This window comes from Barbus barbus (assembly GCF_936440315.1).
Source record: "Barbus barbus genome assembly, chromosome: 30".
Classification (NCBI taxonomy): Eukaryota; Metazoa; Chordata; class Actinopteri; order Cypriniformes; family Cyprinidae; genus Barbus; species Barbus barbus.
In genome coordinates, this window is record NC_136758.1 from 10155992 (window position 1) to 10174758 (window position 18767).

Sequence of the window (18767 nt, forward strand, 5' to 3'; positions counted from 1 at the left end):
TGCTCTCGTGCTCACAGCAGGTGACCAGATGTGGCTTCTACCATTTCATTAATCAAGTGCTGAATGCACGGGAGTATTTCTTGCTTCAGAAGTAAGAATGCGTCTATACATTTGCGACACACAGTTACATTAAAAGCCATTTCAGATACATTCTTTTGAAATAGATTTTTATTTGTAACCGTGTAAAAGTCTTTACTGTCCCTTTTGATCAAAGTAAAGCATCCTTGCTGAATAAAAGTATTAATTTCTTCAAAAGAAAAAACTATTTTACCGATCCCAAACTTTTGAACAATAGTATTTATTTTAGTACTGTCAAAATTAACACATTAACGCAGGCGATTATTTTTTTCCAGTTTAATGGTGTTAAAATTATTTAATGCAGGGGTGGAGCCAGGGTTGGCCACCCCACTCACAACTGCTGCTTGTCTCTTTTTCTTGACAACAATTGCGTTTATTTAGATGCGGAACATCTTTACGACAACATCAAAAAGGAGACTTTTCAGACGCACACTCCACTTCACCTCAGCGACAGGCGCTAGTTAAACAAGTGCAGAAATAGTGAACTGCGGTCATATGACAGGCCATATGTCAGTAAAAACTAATCTTCCTGTCCTGTCAGCAGTCTTCAATTGCATGCACAAAACAGTGGCGAGCTGAAGCCTGTATAATTTCATATTAAAGGAACACTCCACTTTTTTTGGAAATAGGCTGATTTTACAACTCCCCTAGAGTTAAACAGTTGAGTTTTACCGTTTTACCGTAAGTTTCTTGATTATTACGCCGGAATGAGAGTATAGTTCCTAGCCATATCCTAGCCAATTGTTTTAGCGATTGACAGTACTAATATATATATTTTTGGCCTGTAGTGCTTGTAGTCATCACCACACTATTTGGTCCAGAAGCAGAGAACATCCCACCAATTAGGTTTGGAAGCTCTCATTTAGTCGAGAATGAGTTGTGGGATGATTTCAGAAAGTGTAAGGTAAGTGTGCTGATTGTTTAGGTTTTTGGGATTTTCATGTGTAAAGAGGAAGGTGATAATGGCATGTTGCTTCTGCAATCAAATATGTTTATGTTTTTCACAAACAGAATAAATAAACAAGTGAATAACCAGCAGGAAGAGAATAATTTTCACTATCAACTTCCTGTTGCTGAGATACTGCCATCTAACCCTGACACTGCCTCCTCTTTGAACTCTTACAATGTCAGCAACTGCCAATTTAAAAAAGGTACTTTCTGGCACCATCATTTAAAAGATTCAACAAAATATTTCATAAATATTACATATGAACTAATATTTAAACAAAAATGGACCTACTTTCACATTTCGGACCCTCACCACTTTGTCTTCCACTTGTACAGCTAATCGTCCTCCATCCAGACTCTCCCTGCAGAACAAAAACAAACAGACTGATATTCAAGACACTGCACAGAGCACTGCCAAGTAAACATTTACAGATCAACCATATTCATTTTTTTTTGGACAACTAGTGCCTTATTAAACGTTCATGAATCTTAAAACAGGCTAAAGGTTAATTAATTAGAGAACATGTGAGAGTGTGTAGAATAACAAGTTACCAGGGTCAGAAAATAACCAAAGCTTGAGGGGGAAATGCCATTTAAAGTGTCAAATTTGACCTAGTTATTTGAAATATGCAGGCAAAAATGCCCGTGTTGAATTCCTTTATTTTTTGCACTAGTGTTCAAATGTTTGGAGCCAGCTTGATTTTTTTTTAAAGACATTTTTCAGCAAGGATGGATCAAACTGATCAAAACTGACAGCATAGACATTTACAATGTTACAAAAGATTTCTATTTCAAATAAATGCTGCTCTTTTAAACATTCTATTCATCAAAGAATTCTGAAAAAAATGTAAGTACAAATATAAGTAAATTTTTCCCCTAAGATAACAGACTTCTTAATTGATATTTTACTTTTTTGTTTTTATATTGCATGGTTTGATTCGCTCCAGGTTAACGATAAACCTTCTACAATCCTCAGAGGTATGTTTATTTGGCTGTGATCATATCCAGGCCCATATTCAGACAGGGCAGTGGAGTGAGAGGCCGGGGGTCTGGAGGATTCTGCTGCGCCGCATGAGAAGGTCAGATTCAAATGAAAACAGACGGCTTAAAACTCCTCCATGAGCCGCACAACTGAGCTGAAGCAGGTGTGTGTGTGAGCGTGCAGGATGTGTGTGTCAGTGTGTGAGAGAGCAGCGAGGACAGCTGTGCAATCTCTCCAGTATCGGGTTCCAGATAAAACTGATGCAAGAGAATGAAATCCAGTGTAGGAGCACGGCTGTGTACAGATCTAAACTCTGACAATGTGCGCAGGCCGGGGAAGGCCTTGTTTATCTAAACTTCATCTCACAGCGTGTCATTTTTCAATGTTAAAATACGTTTTCCTATTTAGTTTAATGTGCAACTAAGTAAGCCATTCGTACAGTATGTGGACTTTCACACTGTGGCTCTGAGGTGCTTTCAAAACACTGTCAACGTCAACTTCTGGTTCAACCAATGGTGTGGGTTTGGGGCGGGACTACCTGTTTGTTGTTGATGGCATTTTTTTAGGACTAAAAACGAAGTGAAAAAGTATAAATTGATGAGAATCAAGAAGTTCAGGTCCACCATGGGATGTGTTAAACTTAAATATTAATAATAATATTGTTATTTATTTATTTTTGCTACTTAATATTTTTTGGAACCTGTGATACACTATCATTCAAAAGCTTGGGGTATTAAAGAAAAATAAATATTAATTAATTAATAAAAAATTAACTAAATTAAATTGATCAAAAGTGTTAAAGATATTTACAATGCTGTAAAAAGATTTCTATTCCAAATAAGTGTTGCTCTTTTGCATGTTTTTATTCGTCAAAGAATCCTGAAAAAATATGCATCATGATTTCCACAAAAATATTTTTTCCAACATTTTTAATAAAACAATTATCAATAATTTAGTACTAATAATAGCTGGCAAATAATAAGCACCCAATACAGCATATTAAAATGATTTCTGATGGATCATGTGACACTGAACACTGGAGTAATGATGTTGCAAAATCAGCTTTCCATCACAGGAACAAATTACTAATTGAAACATAATTGAAAACAGATTTTTTCTTATTGTAATACTATTAATTGTAATAATTTACACTAAATGATTTTAATCAAATACATTCAACTGAAAATTTTCTAATCAAAAATAGTAATTACTCCAAACTTTTGACCAGTAGTGTATATGAACCGAATACAAATTTTATATGAAAAATGACTACATTAACTTTGAGAATGGGTTCCTTTGACTCGGTTTTAATTTTAACCAGTAAGAACACCCTAGAAACCATCCAAAACACCTTAGCAACTGCACAGATGCACTAAAAACAATTAGGAACATCTAATCAACCATTCACAATACCCTAGTATCATGGCAAGTTTTGCATAATTTTTTTATTTGAAAATGTACAAAATCAACCTATTTTCCGCTGATAATGCAGCAGATGTTACACACCTTTAAGCAATGGACCTTCCCACTGAGTGCTCAGCGTTATAAAGCTCTTAGCTTGTGTAGTACCATGTGGGTCTGTTTCACTGTGCCAATGATGAATGGAGGCCTTACCCACAACACCCTGCTTTGCCTGTCACTGTGCGTGTGTGTACATACTTTTGCCTAGAAACGGTGCATTTTATATCATAATAAGTGAAAAGAAAAAAATAACTCTCGTTATGAGAACATGTTTACAAACTTGGATTTCTGTGCCATTCCCTCACAATCCCTGGCATCTGCAGCAGCTAAAACTCTGTTGAACTCAAACAGAAGTCACGCTTTTTTGACAAAAGCACAAAGTGCATAAAGTCACATATTTACTATGCGCATACTCATAAAACCAAGGGCTGCCTGCCATCTTCATTTGCACAATAGAGACGGACAGCCATGAAGTTGTCCTTTGTGATGCACACTTCAGGGAGACTCTTTAAATGTCAAGGCTAGCAGCTCCGGCCAAACACACGCCATCTGGGAGGAGTTTCTTTACCGCCCTGTCCAGCACCCACATACTGTAGTAATTTGGCTAATGCTGGAGGGTGGGGCAATGGACTCTCATGAGGCAAACTCTGTGTACAGGATACCCCCCTTTTTAAAAAGTTAAAGCAAAACACATCCATTCGATTTTACTGATGCAACACATTTGCAATGCAATTCTGTCAAATTAACACAAACAAGACATTATAATTCTAAAGTACTGTCAGTTCCTTTAGGGGAAGGGGTTTTAAGGGGATTCAAGGAGATTTTTGGAGATCATAGTACATTTATCGAGCACCAAAACAGCGTTGCTCAATACAACTTCATATGCACTGCTTATGCATCATCTTCATGGATGCACTGCTTATGCATTATATATTTAATGCATGCTTATGCGTTATTTTTGAATATGCGATCATTCATTTTTTAATCTCTAGATTGACGCGTTAAAAGTTTAAATTACTTGCATATATAGTGCATCAAATAGATTTGCAATATAATGAGATGTGTAAATGCAGAGAGCTCGCGCAATAGTTTTATTGAACGGCAGTTTATTTGTTTCAGTCGGCGCAGGTCTATTCCCAGGCATAGCAACAGCGCCAACAACTCAACGCTGTTTATAAACTCCTTATGACTCTATTCATTGGTATCGTGCACTTTTACAGATAATTGATGCAATATAAGATTCATGAAAGCTTATCGTACCTGGAGTTCAGCGGACGGACTCGAATCGCGACTTTCACGTTTGCCATTAGTTTGACACCGGGCGGAGGGAAACGATGAATTGAAGTTCAGCTGTCCGTTAGAGTCCATTTATTAAACCCCTCCAGAGCACTGAATTATTCCGAGCAGAGTGAGGAAACCGTTTCATGTTATTGATATCGTCTAGACAATCACAGAGAACAGCATAAAGCCGCGGCCGCAGTTGAACTGCGCTGAAGCTTCCTGGCGTCTCTACTGGAGGGGAGCTTACGAATCCTACTATGGCGAAGGCATCGCTCATGAATATTAAGAAGGCAGGATGACGTTTGTTCTAAATTCTTTCTGATTTGCTGAACGAATCTTTAATTTTGAATAAGGCGGGGCTCAAATATTAATTAGGATGTTTTTACTGGTCAATCTGGGAAGCAACGTCAGTATGTCTTTAATATTCATGAGCCAAGCCATCGCCATGCCATAGTAGGAAACTTTGGAAAAAGAAACAAAGGCGAAGTGTTCGCCTGAAGGCACGCATTAACTACATATCTCTGCTTTATTATAATCTCGTGTAATCCAATTAGGACAATTGTTTTTCCGCTATTAAAAACATACACGAATGTTCAAAATGTTGGGCTCAGTCAAATGTATGTTACTAAAATACATTTACTCAGCAAGGACGCGTGAAACCTTACAGACATTATCTATGGCAAATAAATGCTTTATTATTATTATTATTATTAAGCAGCACAAATGTTTTCAAGATTGAAAAAAAAAAATGTTTCTAGAGCATCAAATTTGCATATTAGAATGATTTCCGAGGGATCATGGGACACCTGAAAAGTGGAGCACTTTAGCTTTGCTATCACAGGAGTAATTCATTACACGGCATTATTTCTACAGGGAAAAATGAATATCTATAGAAATTTCCCTGATTTCTCCATTATTATTTTTTTCATTTCCATTTTTAAAAATGGTCAATTCCCATTAAATTTGTCAAAAGTGCAGCCTTGCATATTAGAGTCCAGCTAAGCTATAAATCTAACAGATGAAAGACATTCACAAAATTACATTTTATTACATTAGATAGGTTTAGCATTAAAGAGATGAAAACATTGTCCAACATTAACAAAGTGCAAATATTCCGCAAATATAGACTAAGAAATGCATACAGACAGACAGACAGACACTCACAACCAACCAACAAGCAGAAAACATTCACATACACTTAAAACAAATAAATAGGATTTTATAAAGACAAGAAAGCACAGTGAATGGTCTTTATCTTTTTCTACTGTAAGGCAGTACAGGTAAAAACTGGCAAAGTCCTGCTAAAATTTCCCCACAAAATGTGTTTTAAGGTATATAATCTATCAATGACTGGTTAATCAACTCAACATGTTTAAGCAGCAAATACTTTCCTTGCAACTAACAATAAATCAGACTTTAAAATATTTTTAAAATCATATATATTGCAGGTTTAAACATTCTTTTGTTCAAATATGCATCACTCATCTGTTAATACAATAGTGTTTGGCTGGGATTCATGTGTACAGTTGGTAATGTAGACTCATGTGCCCACCTAGTGGTCATTGAGAGACCTGCAGTATGTCCCTGTGGTTTTGCAGTGAAGGCAATGGGAACTGGGTGGCCAGAGAGAGCTGCTGAAACTTCTCTACTGTCTCCTACAAGAGCAAATGAGAAAAGCCATCAGAGAGTGATTTGTGAGAATTCCTGCCTCAAAATGGAATGTTTTGCCTTCTCTAAAATGAGTTAACACACATCACATGTAAGAAGCAAATACCTCAGGCCAAGATAACGCTGACAACTTTGGCCAGTTAGTTCCCACTTCCTCCTCTCCTAAAAGACCCCTCTCTATTAGCTGTCTTATCAGGAACAGGTAGTCAGTTCTCTGGGATATTAAAGGATAAAACACAATTTAATCACTTCACCAGTGTTGTTACTGTTCATACAGAATAAGTGTTATATTTACAAGCAAACCGCAACAAAATCATCAAGGTTTGATCAGCGGATTTACCTCACTATCTGTGGCACTAAAAATGGCAGTCAAAGTGGGTTCACTGAGGAGAAGGTGCAGAGGTGGAGAGGGAGTCTGAGACCAGAGAACTAGAAACTTTTCCAGAAGAGCAGGTCTCTTGTTGCCCTCGGCTGAGGAGACAAGTGGCAGCTCCCCAGATACTGAACATGGAAACAAATCCAAACAGACACAATACGATATTAATCATGTTCAGCACTGACTTCATGTACTCTTCTCAATTTTCCATTAATTGCACTCTCACCAAGTTTGCAGGCAAGCTGAACAGTACAACGCAACAACATCTGCCCAACCACCGGGGAGAGGAGCTAGAAAAAGACCAGGACAAAGGAGAGATTGTGTAAGTAAAGTAAACAGTTAAAATAATGTATTAAAAACACTGAATGATGTGGACTATAAAGTTTTGAATCAAGTACGCTGAAGGGGTTCTGATTACTTTTCTGCATCCAAGTGTTTGTTCCACTCTGTCCAGCAGAGACTCAATCTGATGAACAGTGTAAACCTCGTCAGATCTAGGTCCTACAGCAACACTTAGAGCCTCCTGAAACATGAGACAACATGGTTTGTGATCTGACTCACATTTGAAAATGACCCTAAATTACCAGTTTGCTCATTGCTTTCTTGTTACAACTGTTGTTATTAGTAGTAAGACAGATTTTAACGGTTTAAAATAATGAAAATGGTTTTAAATAGCTTTAATTTTAATATACAATAATACTTCTGATAATGGTGTCTTAGAATTTAAAAAAACGTTTCGCTAAGTTTATTTTCAGCAATGTCTCATTTCTTCACAATTAAATTATATTTTGTAAAAATCACAATCAGCAATCCACCAGTCTTCAATGAATCTGTTTTAACTAGTTTGTACAACTTTTCTGACACCCAATTAGCAATAAATCACCTTTATTTCAATCAAGACTTCTGATCCAAGTGGAACTTTATGGGTGCAGTCTGAAACACAAGAGGACCCAGCACTAAGCCCTGAGGTACTCTTCTGGACCTGTTGACTCCTGCTCGATCCCTCGCCCTCTTCAGCATTCAAACTGACAGATGAGGGCACGCTCTTCATCACCCTCTCAAACGCACTCTTCCACTCCCTCTTCAGCAGTGCTGAGGGATATATTCAATCAGGAATATTTAAAATCATTGTTTAAAAAAAAACATGCTACAAAAAGTATTGGAGCATTTGCCATTTTAAAATGTCACTAAAATTAGGCTTCATTACTTGTGATGTTGGCGGATAGCCAGCTGCAAGCCTTTTCTGTAGCCAAACGAGTGGTGATGCTCTCAGCAGTTGTCAGGACCTAAACCACACCAAAAAATATTAATCCTATCGGAAACTAAATAAATGAACTTTAAGGCTTTTTTCTAAAATTAATCAGGAAATGAGATTACAAAAAAAATTATTCTGTACAACACTGTACACCCAAGACAAACAGTGTTTGAGCATTGCAACAGGATTTTAAATGGACTTAATTGATAAATAGAAACTGTTTTACTCACAGAAGGAGATGTTTCCAGAGGAAGTAGTACTCTGACAGCTCCAGGGGCATTTTCAGTGCAGAACCTATCATGAGAGGATGTGACCGAGGACAACTAGTTTAAAACATGTCCAACAACATGATATATATGTAATGAGAGAAGAGAGCTGCTGACCTGGTTGCTGTCTCTAGAGCCTGCATGCCTGCGTCACACAGCTGAGCACAGATAGAATCATTTAACTTGGCCGTGTTGACACCCTCCAAACCCAAACTATCTCTGAGAGTTTTCTCTCCACCCTTCACGAGTTCCAACACAAGCGTAGCCCTACCACACACAGAGTTATGAAAATATGAAATTATGAAAAGCCAATTAATTGATTTTTTTCACTGACTAACATACAGAAAAAGCCAAAAAACTGACTAAATGCTGAGAGACTGACTTGATGTGTTTGACGCAGTTGGAACCCACTCTCTCAGCAACAAACTCTACAGTCCGTTTGAGAGATGGGGGCTGGTTGTGAAAGAAGGCCTGTTCCAGGTCAACCTATGGAAAAACATGAATAGCCACACATGGATGACATGCCCTTAATTCTTCTACAGATGGAAGGCATTTTGCTGGCAGCGTACCTGAAGTTTCTGCTGTGAACGGGTGGTGGAAGGTCCCCTCAGTTCTGCAGACGTGGGGGTGATCTTGCGAATTAAGCCTCCGCTTTTGGATGTACTACCAGCCACAAAAGCAGCAAGAAGTTTACGAAACTCCCCTGCCAAAAGAATGACATAAAGACACATCCATCACCCTCAACTGGAATCTACTCCAACCGAAGCTTGGTAAAATACATAATTTTAAGCCACATTTTTCCCCAAACAGTTCACTCTCACCTAAATATGGACAGCAAGTGTAGAGAAGCTGTTGATCCACTAACAGGAGGGTGTCCTGAAAAGTAAATATACAGTATTATACACATTGTGAACTCAGAAAAAAGGAAAGATAAATAAGCACTTCTTTTCTTCCTTAAAAGGAAAAAGTTAAATGTATCCAGAGCAATGTATCCAGAGCACTCACCAGCCCTTGAGAGCTTGTAATATTCTCCAGTTCCTTAATGTCTTCCTTTAGATCTGTGCTAAAGAAGAGATCTTCAGGGAAGATAGGGATCTAAAAGAGAGACAGTTACAGAAAGATTTGACAGGTTCATAACTCATCTCTTTGTCCAGGCTGCAAAATTTGGTCAATTGTGATGATAAATAATTATCACCTCATAACGCATTATAAAAGCTGCTCATCTTCAACAGTAAATAATTAAGTCATTTTTAACCCGTGTTCAGCTGCTCTTTACCAAACTCAGACCTCTTTCAGTTAGCAGAAGCGAAAAAGAACCCAGTTACCCTTCCATTTACACCTGCTTTTACTCTAAAAGTAGATTCAGATCACTATTTAGGTGCATTTTGGATACATTTTGGGGGAAAAAAAGTATATTTTTGGACTTTATAATAAATAACGGCATGGAGTGATGTGTAATGAGTAGTATTGACCTATTATCCGTGCCAATATTAAGCATTTTTATGTAGTATCGGTCATTTTCAAAAGCGATTTGCCATTAAAATAATTTAAAAGCACTTAAAGAAAGTTTTTGTAAGAGCCCTTGTTCTTAATTTTGACATTAATTTTCATTTTTTACCAAACATACATGTCGATTCAAAATATCAGTCCACTTGATCTGTAATAATCGGCATGGGAATCGGCCCTGAAAAACACATATCTGTTGACCCCTAGTCATAAGTAAATTTGTCCAACTGTACACACAGTTGAGGTCTCCGTCTACAACAGTTTTTGCAGAGTAGCAATAGCTTTAACCCTGGTGTCAAATTTTCAAAAATCAGCAGTGTCTCTACTCGTTCAAACATTTACGGTCACACCACCCATTTTTATTTCAGCTTATATGTCTTTTATTAGATAACGGTGTTCTGCTGTTTCGCACATTTAAGTATTTTTTACACAATTTCAAATCAATTTTGGAGCCTCACTTGAGATATCTCACCTGGAAGAGCCAGCCCAAAACTGCCACCATGAGCAGCTGATTCATGTAACACAGCTCCCCTCCTCGACCCAATACCATCCTCCTGACACAAACACATAACCATAATTAACAACACAATCACACACAGAGATCATCTTTGACCTATATGTCATTAACTCACTTGTAGATCTGGAGCAGAAGGCACAGAGCAGTCCTGTAAAAAGGAAGAAATGGGCCGACGTAATCCAGCATGGACAGGAACTCCACTATCCAGGGCACTGTCAGAATGGTGCGTCTCCGATTCACTGAACTCCTCAACACCGCACACACATCCAGCACTGGAGAACTCTGACAATATACGTATATAAAAACAAATCAGGTTGTGAAACATACTAACTTCTAGGAAAAATAAAATCTTGCCCTCATACAATCCTTACCTTGCTCCGCAGAGTGATTGCAGTATCCTGTATGTCTCTTGATGGCAGCTCAGAGGTCTGGTAAGGCAGGAAAGAGATGAAGCCCAAGAACTTGGCCAGAAGTCGAGCTGTGAGAAGCACAGAGGAGAAACGCTGCTTCTCATCCTAAAACAAAGACCACAGATATGCGTTTTAAACCCATTCAAGCCTCTGATTACTGTAGAGCATGTGAATATTTTGCTTTCTGCTCTAACCTGCTGCTCCATGTCTCCATCACCTGTCTCCTCTCCCCGGGAAGGGCTGGCGTCTGGACCAAGGATGGACACATCATCTAGCTTCAGCAGCTGCTGACACAGACCATCTTTCAGATGCTGGTTTAGCTGACAGCTAGAATAAAGATGACAGGAATTAGAGCCAAGCACCAAAACACAATGAATCCATTAATTCAAAATGAAAGTCTTGAGACTTTAATCTATTATTATTAGCTTTGACATGTCACTATACTCCTAAAAGCTGACAAAATGTACTTTAAGCAGGTATACACTAGTGTTTAGGGTCAGTAAACTTTTTTAAAGAAATTAATACTTATATAAGCAAAAAAAAATTTGTTTCCACAAAAATATTAATGATAAAAAATAAGAAATGTTTCTTGAGATCATGTGACACTGATGACTACAGTAATGACTTCACATGAATAAATAACAAAAAAAAATTAAAGCTGTCTTAAATTGTAATAACATTTCACAATATTACAGTGACGATATTTTTAATTAAATGTAGCTCTGGTGAGTATTTCCATTGCTTTTGCCAGCATTTCACCAAGCTGTGATTTTTCTGTGCTGTTATGTAAACTATTTGCTGTTTAAACAAAGAGATACGCACTTTGATTAGTCCTACGCACTTCCTGTTTCAAAAAAAAAAAAAAGTCAACAGGAAATTAAACTGCACTCAAATTTCAAAACGTTCAAGGCCTATGACAACATTTACCAGCTGGCTGTTTGAAGGAAGCACTTGAAGAACTCCTGATGACCAGGAAAGGATGGTGGAGGGCAGGGACCAATGAGTCCTTGAGGCTGGACCAGACGCTGCTGCAGGCGTTTCAGACGACCTAGGCTGTCTGCTCCCAGCATGCCGAGCAGATCAGCATCAGGGGCATCACTGGAGGAGCCCAGCACACAAGGGCCTTTGCACATCTAGAGAAGAAACAGAAAGAATATAAAACAGCCAAACAGAAGATAAGTAGAAATGTGAGAATCAGCCATTGTGGCTCACCTGGATCAGCTGTTTCTGGAAGAGTCGAGCAAAGTGAGAATGGCTTCCTGCTGCTGTGAGTTGACTGACCATCATTCTGCGAGTAAAAATAAAAAAAAATTACAATATGAATAACAAAAAAAATTATTTAGGGAGGATATGTATATCATACCAAGAGCATAAAATGTCCATTAAAAAAGAAAAAAAGAAAAGAAAAAAAAAAAAAAAAGAGTCACCTGACTCTACTGCCTAATGCAGCCTCAAAATCCCAGCCAGGTTCCTTATGAGAGTCCTCCCATTCTCTGAGAAAACCATAAAAGACATCCCTACAAAAGCAGAAAGCATAACATGAAACATATCAAACTGATAAACGGACAGAAACTTCACATATATTTGAAAAATATTAATGGTCTGCAGTGTACCTTTGCTTTTTAAAGGTATGGAAGGCCCTGTCACTGCTAAAATTGGAGCGATTGTCTGTGGCGGGCTGGAACGGGACTGAATGAACGAACAAAGGTGGACTGGGGAGCACCTGAGGAAGTGAGGGGATTATTCAGTGTGAGCTTTCAAAGGTAATTTATTGGTTGCTTTTAAACTAATGCTTACTTTAGCTGTGCAGTTGTCCTGAGCTTGTGCCAGACGATCTTTCAGTGATGAGGAGAAAGTCCCGACTCTCTCATTCTCAGACAGAAGCCGTAGCGTGCATTTGTCCAGGTGTGAAACCAACCTGACAAACAGAGAAGACAGAAAGTCAGACACTCTGACACCAATCTGAGAGAGCAGTAATTAAACAGTAATCAGACTTACTCAAACTGATTCTCCAACACCCTCACAGAAAAATACACACAGTTGTGGACAGTTCCCAGGTAAGCTTTCTCCAAAACATCTGCATGACCATAAATGAACAGCAAACAGATCAAATTCAGCATCATAGACCTTGAGCAGTGTAGCGAAAAATAGATTTTTGACAGGAATGGAACTAAGGTTGTAAGGGACAGAAGAACTGCGTTCAATGGATTGTACTGTTGTTTAACAACATACCAATTTTTCAGCTGATGAAAGTTGTGAAAATTATGGGTTTGCGTCTAATCTCTCTAAGGTTTATTATTCATACTTAAGATTTTCATTCTCAAACCTAGAATAAATATCTAACAAGCACAGTGATGCAATTATGTAGCATATATTTTTTTAAATCCACACTTTAAAATCCATAAACTCCACTAATGAACCCATTCAATATGACTATACAACAACAAGATAAATATACTTATTAACCATATTATTACTATTCTTAATTATAACAACTTTATAATTGTATATTAAAGAATTAAATAATTAACATTGATTAGTATAATAGTATTAGCTATAGTAATAGTATTAGTAGCAAAATATTACTTATAATTGCAATAATACCATTTACTGTAAAATACACTGAGTTTAAGAAATTTACTTTGTAGAACAGTACAATTTAAAAAAGATGACAAACGCTGATCATAAATGTTATAAAGAATAGCTTCCAGCACAGAATAATTTATGAATAATGCATTTTTTAAAGCTGTACTCTCCTGCTGATAGCATGATTATGAAAAATCATGCTGAAGAAATGTCATAAGGATGAGTTAACATTTAAGTGTTGTCAAAAAGCTTAAAGGATTAAATAAACTCTAACTTACTGACAGTGTGTGATCAAACTCACCTGGGCTGTCTTCACAGACATGGATTCCTTCCTCCCCAGATTCAGAGACAGACACACCACGAGATGTCAAGAGCTGCAGCACGAAGAACAGCTCCAGGAAGACACAAGGAACCAGGTTCTCTAGAGGCAAAACACATTAAACTTTAAAACAGAACAGACTTCATCTTATACTACAGTTCAAAAGTTTAGGTCAAGACATTTATGTTTTTGAAAAAAAGTCTCTTTAGCTTACTAAGGCTGCAATTATTTAATCAGAAACACGGGGGGGAGGAACAGTAATATTCTGAAATTACAATTTAATTTATATATTTATATATATATATATATATATTAGAAGGTCATTTATTCCTGTGATGGCAAAGCAGAATTTTGCATCCCTGCTGAATAAAATCATTAATTTCTTTAAAAACAAACAAACAAAAAAACACTGAACCCAATATTTTGAACCGTAGATGTATATTCCTTTCAGTCATAACTGATTTTCCCACAAAAAAAGTAAGAATCAAACTTTGATCAACCGTAAAAGATTACAGCTGTATACAGCACCCTCTGGAGGCCATTCACCTGAAATGCAGGTACAATACAGCTCTGCTAAGAGATCCAGCTCTGATTTCTGAGTCACTTTGTCAGGATCAGGGCAAGGTGACTGAGGGTCAGGGGTCACTTTCGACCCCTGTCTGTGCACTACTTTGGTTGGGGTACAGATGGCGGGTGTGCTTTTCAGTGGGGAGCTGGTCTGCTGGGCAAGTTTAGACCTAGAGAAGACAAGAGGACAATTAGTGACAAACACAGGGATATCGTTCGAACTAAATCTTAGAGCCCCAACATACCTTTCTCTCCTAAGCAACTCTCTCTCTTCTTGCAGACTGTGAGGACTGCTAGCGGTCAGTTTGGCCCTGGCGCTCTCTGGTATGGTAGGGGGACTGGCAGGCAGGCTGAGTGGGGTGGATATGAAGCAGCTCTTAGGTTTGGAGTTAGGCCGCTCTGCACTTACAGGGGTTGGGTTGATTCTCCGTGAAGGTTTGGTTGCTCTGGAAAAGCAGGAGAAAAGTTTAGTTTTATCTTTCATATTACATTTATCATGAAATTGCAATGAATGCACATACATACAACTAATTAGAACAAAAATGTGAAAAATTAAAATACAGATAGAATCTAAACTCTCTCTATTTTAATTTTGTCAAAGTCAATGCCATGAGATCATTTTTTAAATTAATATGTTTTAAAATATATTAAAATGAGAATGAACCAGAAATAGCATTCTTCTTCTGCAGATTCTGAAAAAAAAAAAATGTAGTGCAGTTTTTATTTAGTTCACTAAGAACTGACTAAATTGTTCAAATCAATCATTTATTATAAACACTGCAAATATTCTATGAAAAGAATTGTCCATTTTGATTTTATGGTGACTCTAAATATACAATTCATACATAAAATGACTTGAATACACCTATACTATAATGAACATGTTAATTTGTGATTCATTGTAATTTAAAATTTTAATATTTTAGGGGACATAATATAAAAATGTCAGGGTGATGCAACTGTCCTGATTGTATGATGAAGAAAAATGCAATATTAAATATACATTAAATATATATACTGTGTATATAAACATTTATGTACTGTGTATATGCCATAATATTTATATTACGTAATGTGTGTGTATGTGTATATAAATATATATTTATACACACAGACACCATTACATAATATAAATATAATGTCATATTTTTTCTAATATTTCAAAGAGAAAAATGTGTTTAAAAGAACCATATCACTGCTTATTAATATTTGAAAAACTTAAAAGAAATGATGCAAAAACATGCAGGAAACTAAGATATCAAAAAGCAGAAAATTACATGATTGCAAGGACCCCTGCAGATCCTCATATATATACGCACACACACATATATATATTTATATGTATGAAGAGTTCTTTTGCAAAAACGGATAACTCCGTTTTTAACCATTTTCAAAAATCATGTTTTATCACTGTGCATTTCAATTAATCTCAAACAAACTACAGTTGGGTTATTTTAACTAGGTTTTAACTAACACAAAAACATTATAACATAACAAAATTTTAAAAACTTTTTTTTTCCTGTTTTTGGAAATAAACTCTTCATATATCTATCTATATATATATCTATCTATCTATATATACACACATACATATACATTTACAAATGTGACCCTGGACCACAAAACCAGTCTTAAGTCGCTGGGGTATATTTGTAGCACTAGCCAAAAATACATTGTATGGGTCAAAATGATCAATGTTTCTTTTATGCCAAAAAGCATTAGGACATTAAGTAAAGATCGTGTTCCATTAAAAATTTTTGTACATTTCCTACTATAAATATATCAAAACTCAATTTTTGATTAGTAATGTGCGAAAAACTGACGCTTATGACTAGTTTTGTGGTCCAGGGTCACATATATAAATACACGCATTCACATTTAGTAAACACTTATCCAAAGTGGTGATGATAGAAGCAATCAAAACCAAAAAAAGAGCTATATATATATATATATATATATATATATATATATATATATATATATATTTATTTTTTTTGCGTGTGAGCAAGTGAATGTGTATGTATAAATGAGAATTTACATAGAAGCTTCTTTCAACTGGTATAAAGGTTTTTTTTTTTTTTACATTTGAAACCAACATTAATACATTTCCAAGATATTGAAACGTGTTTTCAACTAGATTTTTTTTGCCCCCCGTAATATTAGTCACTGACTCCTCACTTACACTGGTGAAGACTGGGCGGCACCCACTGGAGGAAAGTCTTCCAAATTATTGAAGTTGAGCTGCACCTGTGTTGGGGGTGACACTGGTTCAATCCTCCCCACACCTCTGCTCCTCCGTCCTCCTCCTTCCTCCGACACAGCGCCGCGAGTTCCCGTCTGACGGCCGGGCGCACCCCCCCCAAACCCCCCACTCCTCCTGCGGCCTCTGTGCTGCTGTGCGGAGTGGCTGTGCTGCGTCTCTGGGGGTGACGTCATGAAGTCCCCAAGACTGGAGCGCTGGGCAGAGCGGCGCTCAGAGGGGGTGTTGCGGGGAGCAGGGCTCCACACAGAGCTGAAGGAAGGGCTACTGAGGGCACTGACGCCACTCAAACAATGAGAGCCGTTAAATGGGGTCTCCTGCTCACTCCTCCCGCCCACTGGGGACACAGACGGGGCAGGAGAGAAGAGCTGGACTCGGCTGGCGCTGCGTGGACCCTGAACTGGCGTGGATTTTTTGCCTCTCCGATCAGAAGAGTCCTGAGTCCTGACTGATCTGGAGGTGCTGGGGGTCTTGGCAGGTGTGGTGGGACCATGGGTCAAAGTCTGACTGCTCTGATCCCGCAAAAAATTCAAAAGGAAAGGCACAAACTCCTCTTTGCTGAACTTGAATGGAAAGTTTTGGGATTCACAAACCTGGCAAGACAAAAAGAAACATCAAAATTAAGTCATGATCCAAGCCACTAGCTACATTTGAATTGAATACATTTAAAGTACAGACGAAATTTTAGTTATGAAATAACGTATTAAATTATCTGGAAAAGCAAGTAAATTCTCAGCAATAGAAATACATAATTTAAAATTTAGAATTTAAATTTAAAATGTAAAGTATCCATTTGAATTTCTTAACTAAATCATAATTGTATGTTTATGTAATCACAATAAATAAAACAAAATGCAAATTTTATGACACTTTATGTATGAAATAATAAACCTCAAACAAGTTACTTGTGTCCAAAGCAAAAAGAACAATTTGAGATTAATTTGGATTTTTTTGTGTACGAAATCTCCTGACTTCATACCATTTATCAGTGTTGTTATCATTAACTGAAACTAAAACTTAAAATTTGAAATAAAATAAATAAAAATGTTAAATAAAAAAAAATTAAAATGCCTAAACTAAAGGAAAAGTTAGAACTAACTAAAATAAGTTTAATAAAACAACTAAAACTGAAATAAAGTTAAATGGAAATTAATAAAAATGACAAAGTACATAAACTCACTAAAACGAAATTTGGAAATACAAAAATACCAACAAAAAAAATAATAATCAAAATACAGTATTAATAAATACTATAAATAATACTAAAACATCGCTGTATATATACATATATATAAAGCTTAGCTATTATTCTAACACAAAAATTAATTCACAATTATCTTAGTAGCAACTTGGAAGGTTTTGTGTATTAAATATTTACTTCCCCTAAAACCTGTTTTTAATTTTCCACCAAAAACAAACTTGTTGATGACAACGTTCCTGCCGTTCTGTGGCGTTAACAGTTATCGTCTAAAAGAGAAACTGTAAATATCCACCGCTAAACTAAAGCGACTCGTTAGTGTTTGTTTGCTAACGCAGCTATAGATTAGCAGACTGTATTTCAGGAAATGAATCCCTCTTCCACTCCGCCACGCAGCGACAGTGAGGCTCTACAGCATGTGCTCGGTGTAAACTCTTACGTGTTGTCCTCTGAGCCACAGCACGGCCTCCATCAACTCCGCTTTACCGAGCAGTAACGATTCCAAAACAGCCGCCATTCTGCTCTCAGTATCACGCGAGTGACGTGCCTCGTGTCAGGGGCGGGATTGGCTGAGCGCTGCAGCGCGCGCAAACCTCAACGACACCGGCGATGTGGACAGCACTTCAAAATAAAAGTTCACATGTGGTTGTACCTTTTATTTGATTATTGAATAAAACTGTTAAAAAAGAGGGTGTTGGTAAAAAATAGAAAATGTTTGTTTTCATTTATTTGAATTTAGTTTTGTGATACAAGAAAAAAAATATATATTTTTCTAATAAACATATTCAGACGTATACGTTTAAAGATACAGACTTAACCTTTTAATTTGTGCTAAAAATACGTTCTGTAACTCTTTTTAAAAGGTTTTGCGTTTTTAAGATTTTTAAGAGTACAGAACAAACACATTGCCATATTTAATTCTCAGATTGTGATTTCATTGAATTAAATGTGTTATGGAACAACCTATTGAGCAGCATGTACATTTATCCTCACCTAGCCTAATTTTCATTTGCAAAAAAAATAATTATGTGGTTTTTACTGAAATCATCACTGTATTAAGAGCTGTTCAGTAATTATGTCAATTTACCT

The 18767-nt window shown here is 36.9% G+C and overlaps 2 protein-coding genes across 4 annotated transcripts in view; both read right to left on the reverse strand.

The window, feature by feature from the left end:
- LOC306850755 (uncharacterized protein) overlaps positions 1–5004 on the reverse strand; it is a 43574-nt gene extending 38570 nt beyond the window's left edge. For all 3 annotated transcript variants that reach the window (XM_079386601.1, XM_079386600.1, XM_079386602.1), the window contains exons 1-2: positions 4730–5004; positions 1319–1388 (exon numbers count right to left, since the gene is read on the reverse strand). In XM_079386601.1, coding sequence (XP_079242727.1) covers positions 1319–1388; positions 4730–4776 — 117 coding nt within the window. In that variant the 5' untranslated portion in view covers positions 4777–5004. The remainder of the gene's footprint in view (positions 1–1318; positions 1389–4729) is intronic.
- Positions 5005–5426: 422 nt separating this feature from the next.
- On the reverse strand, positions 5427–18227 carry LOC306850360 (codanin-1-like). Its single transcript, XM_079385941.1, has 28 exons — positions 18118–18227; positions 16403–17073; positions 14466–14666; positions 14200–14390; positions 13636–13755; positions 12747–12825; positions 12546–12666; positions 12362–12471; positions 12176–12265; positions 11961–12036; positions 11676–11881; positions 10943–11075; positions 10710–10853; positions 10454–10620; positions 10294–10375; positions 9321–9410; positions 9137–9191; positions 8885–9018; positions 8698–8801; positions 8433–8582; positions 8280–8343; positions 8002–8080; positions 7678–7886; positions 7213–7317; positions 7021–7084; positions 6759–6919; positions 6525–6632; positions 5427–6405 (listed from the first exon to the last, which is right to left on the reverse strand). Exons 1-28 carry the CDS (start codon positions 18193–18195, stop codon positions 6310–6312), a joined length of 3888 nt encoding a protein of 1295 aa, XP_079242067.1. The 5' UTR covers positions 18196–18227; the 3' UTR covers positions 5427–6309.
- Between the last annotated feature and the right edge of the window lie 540 nt (positions 18228–18767).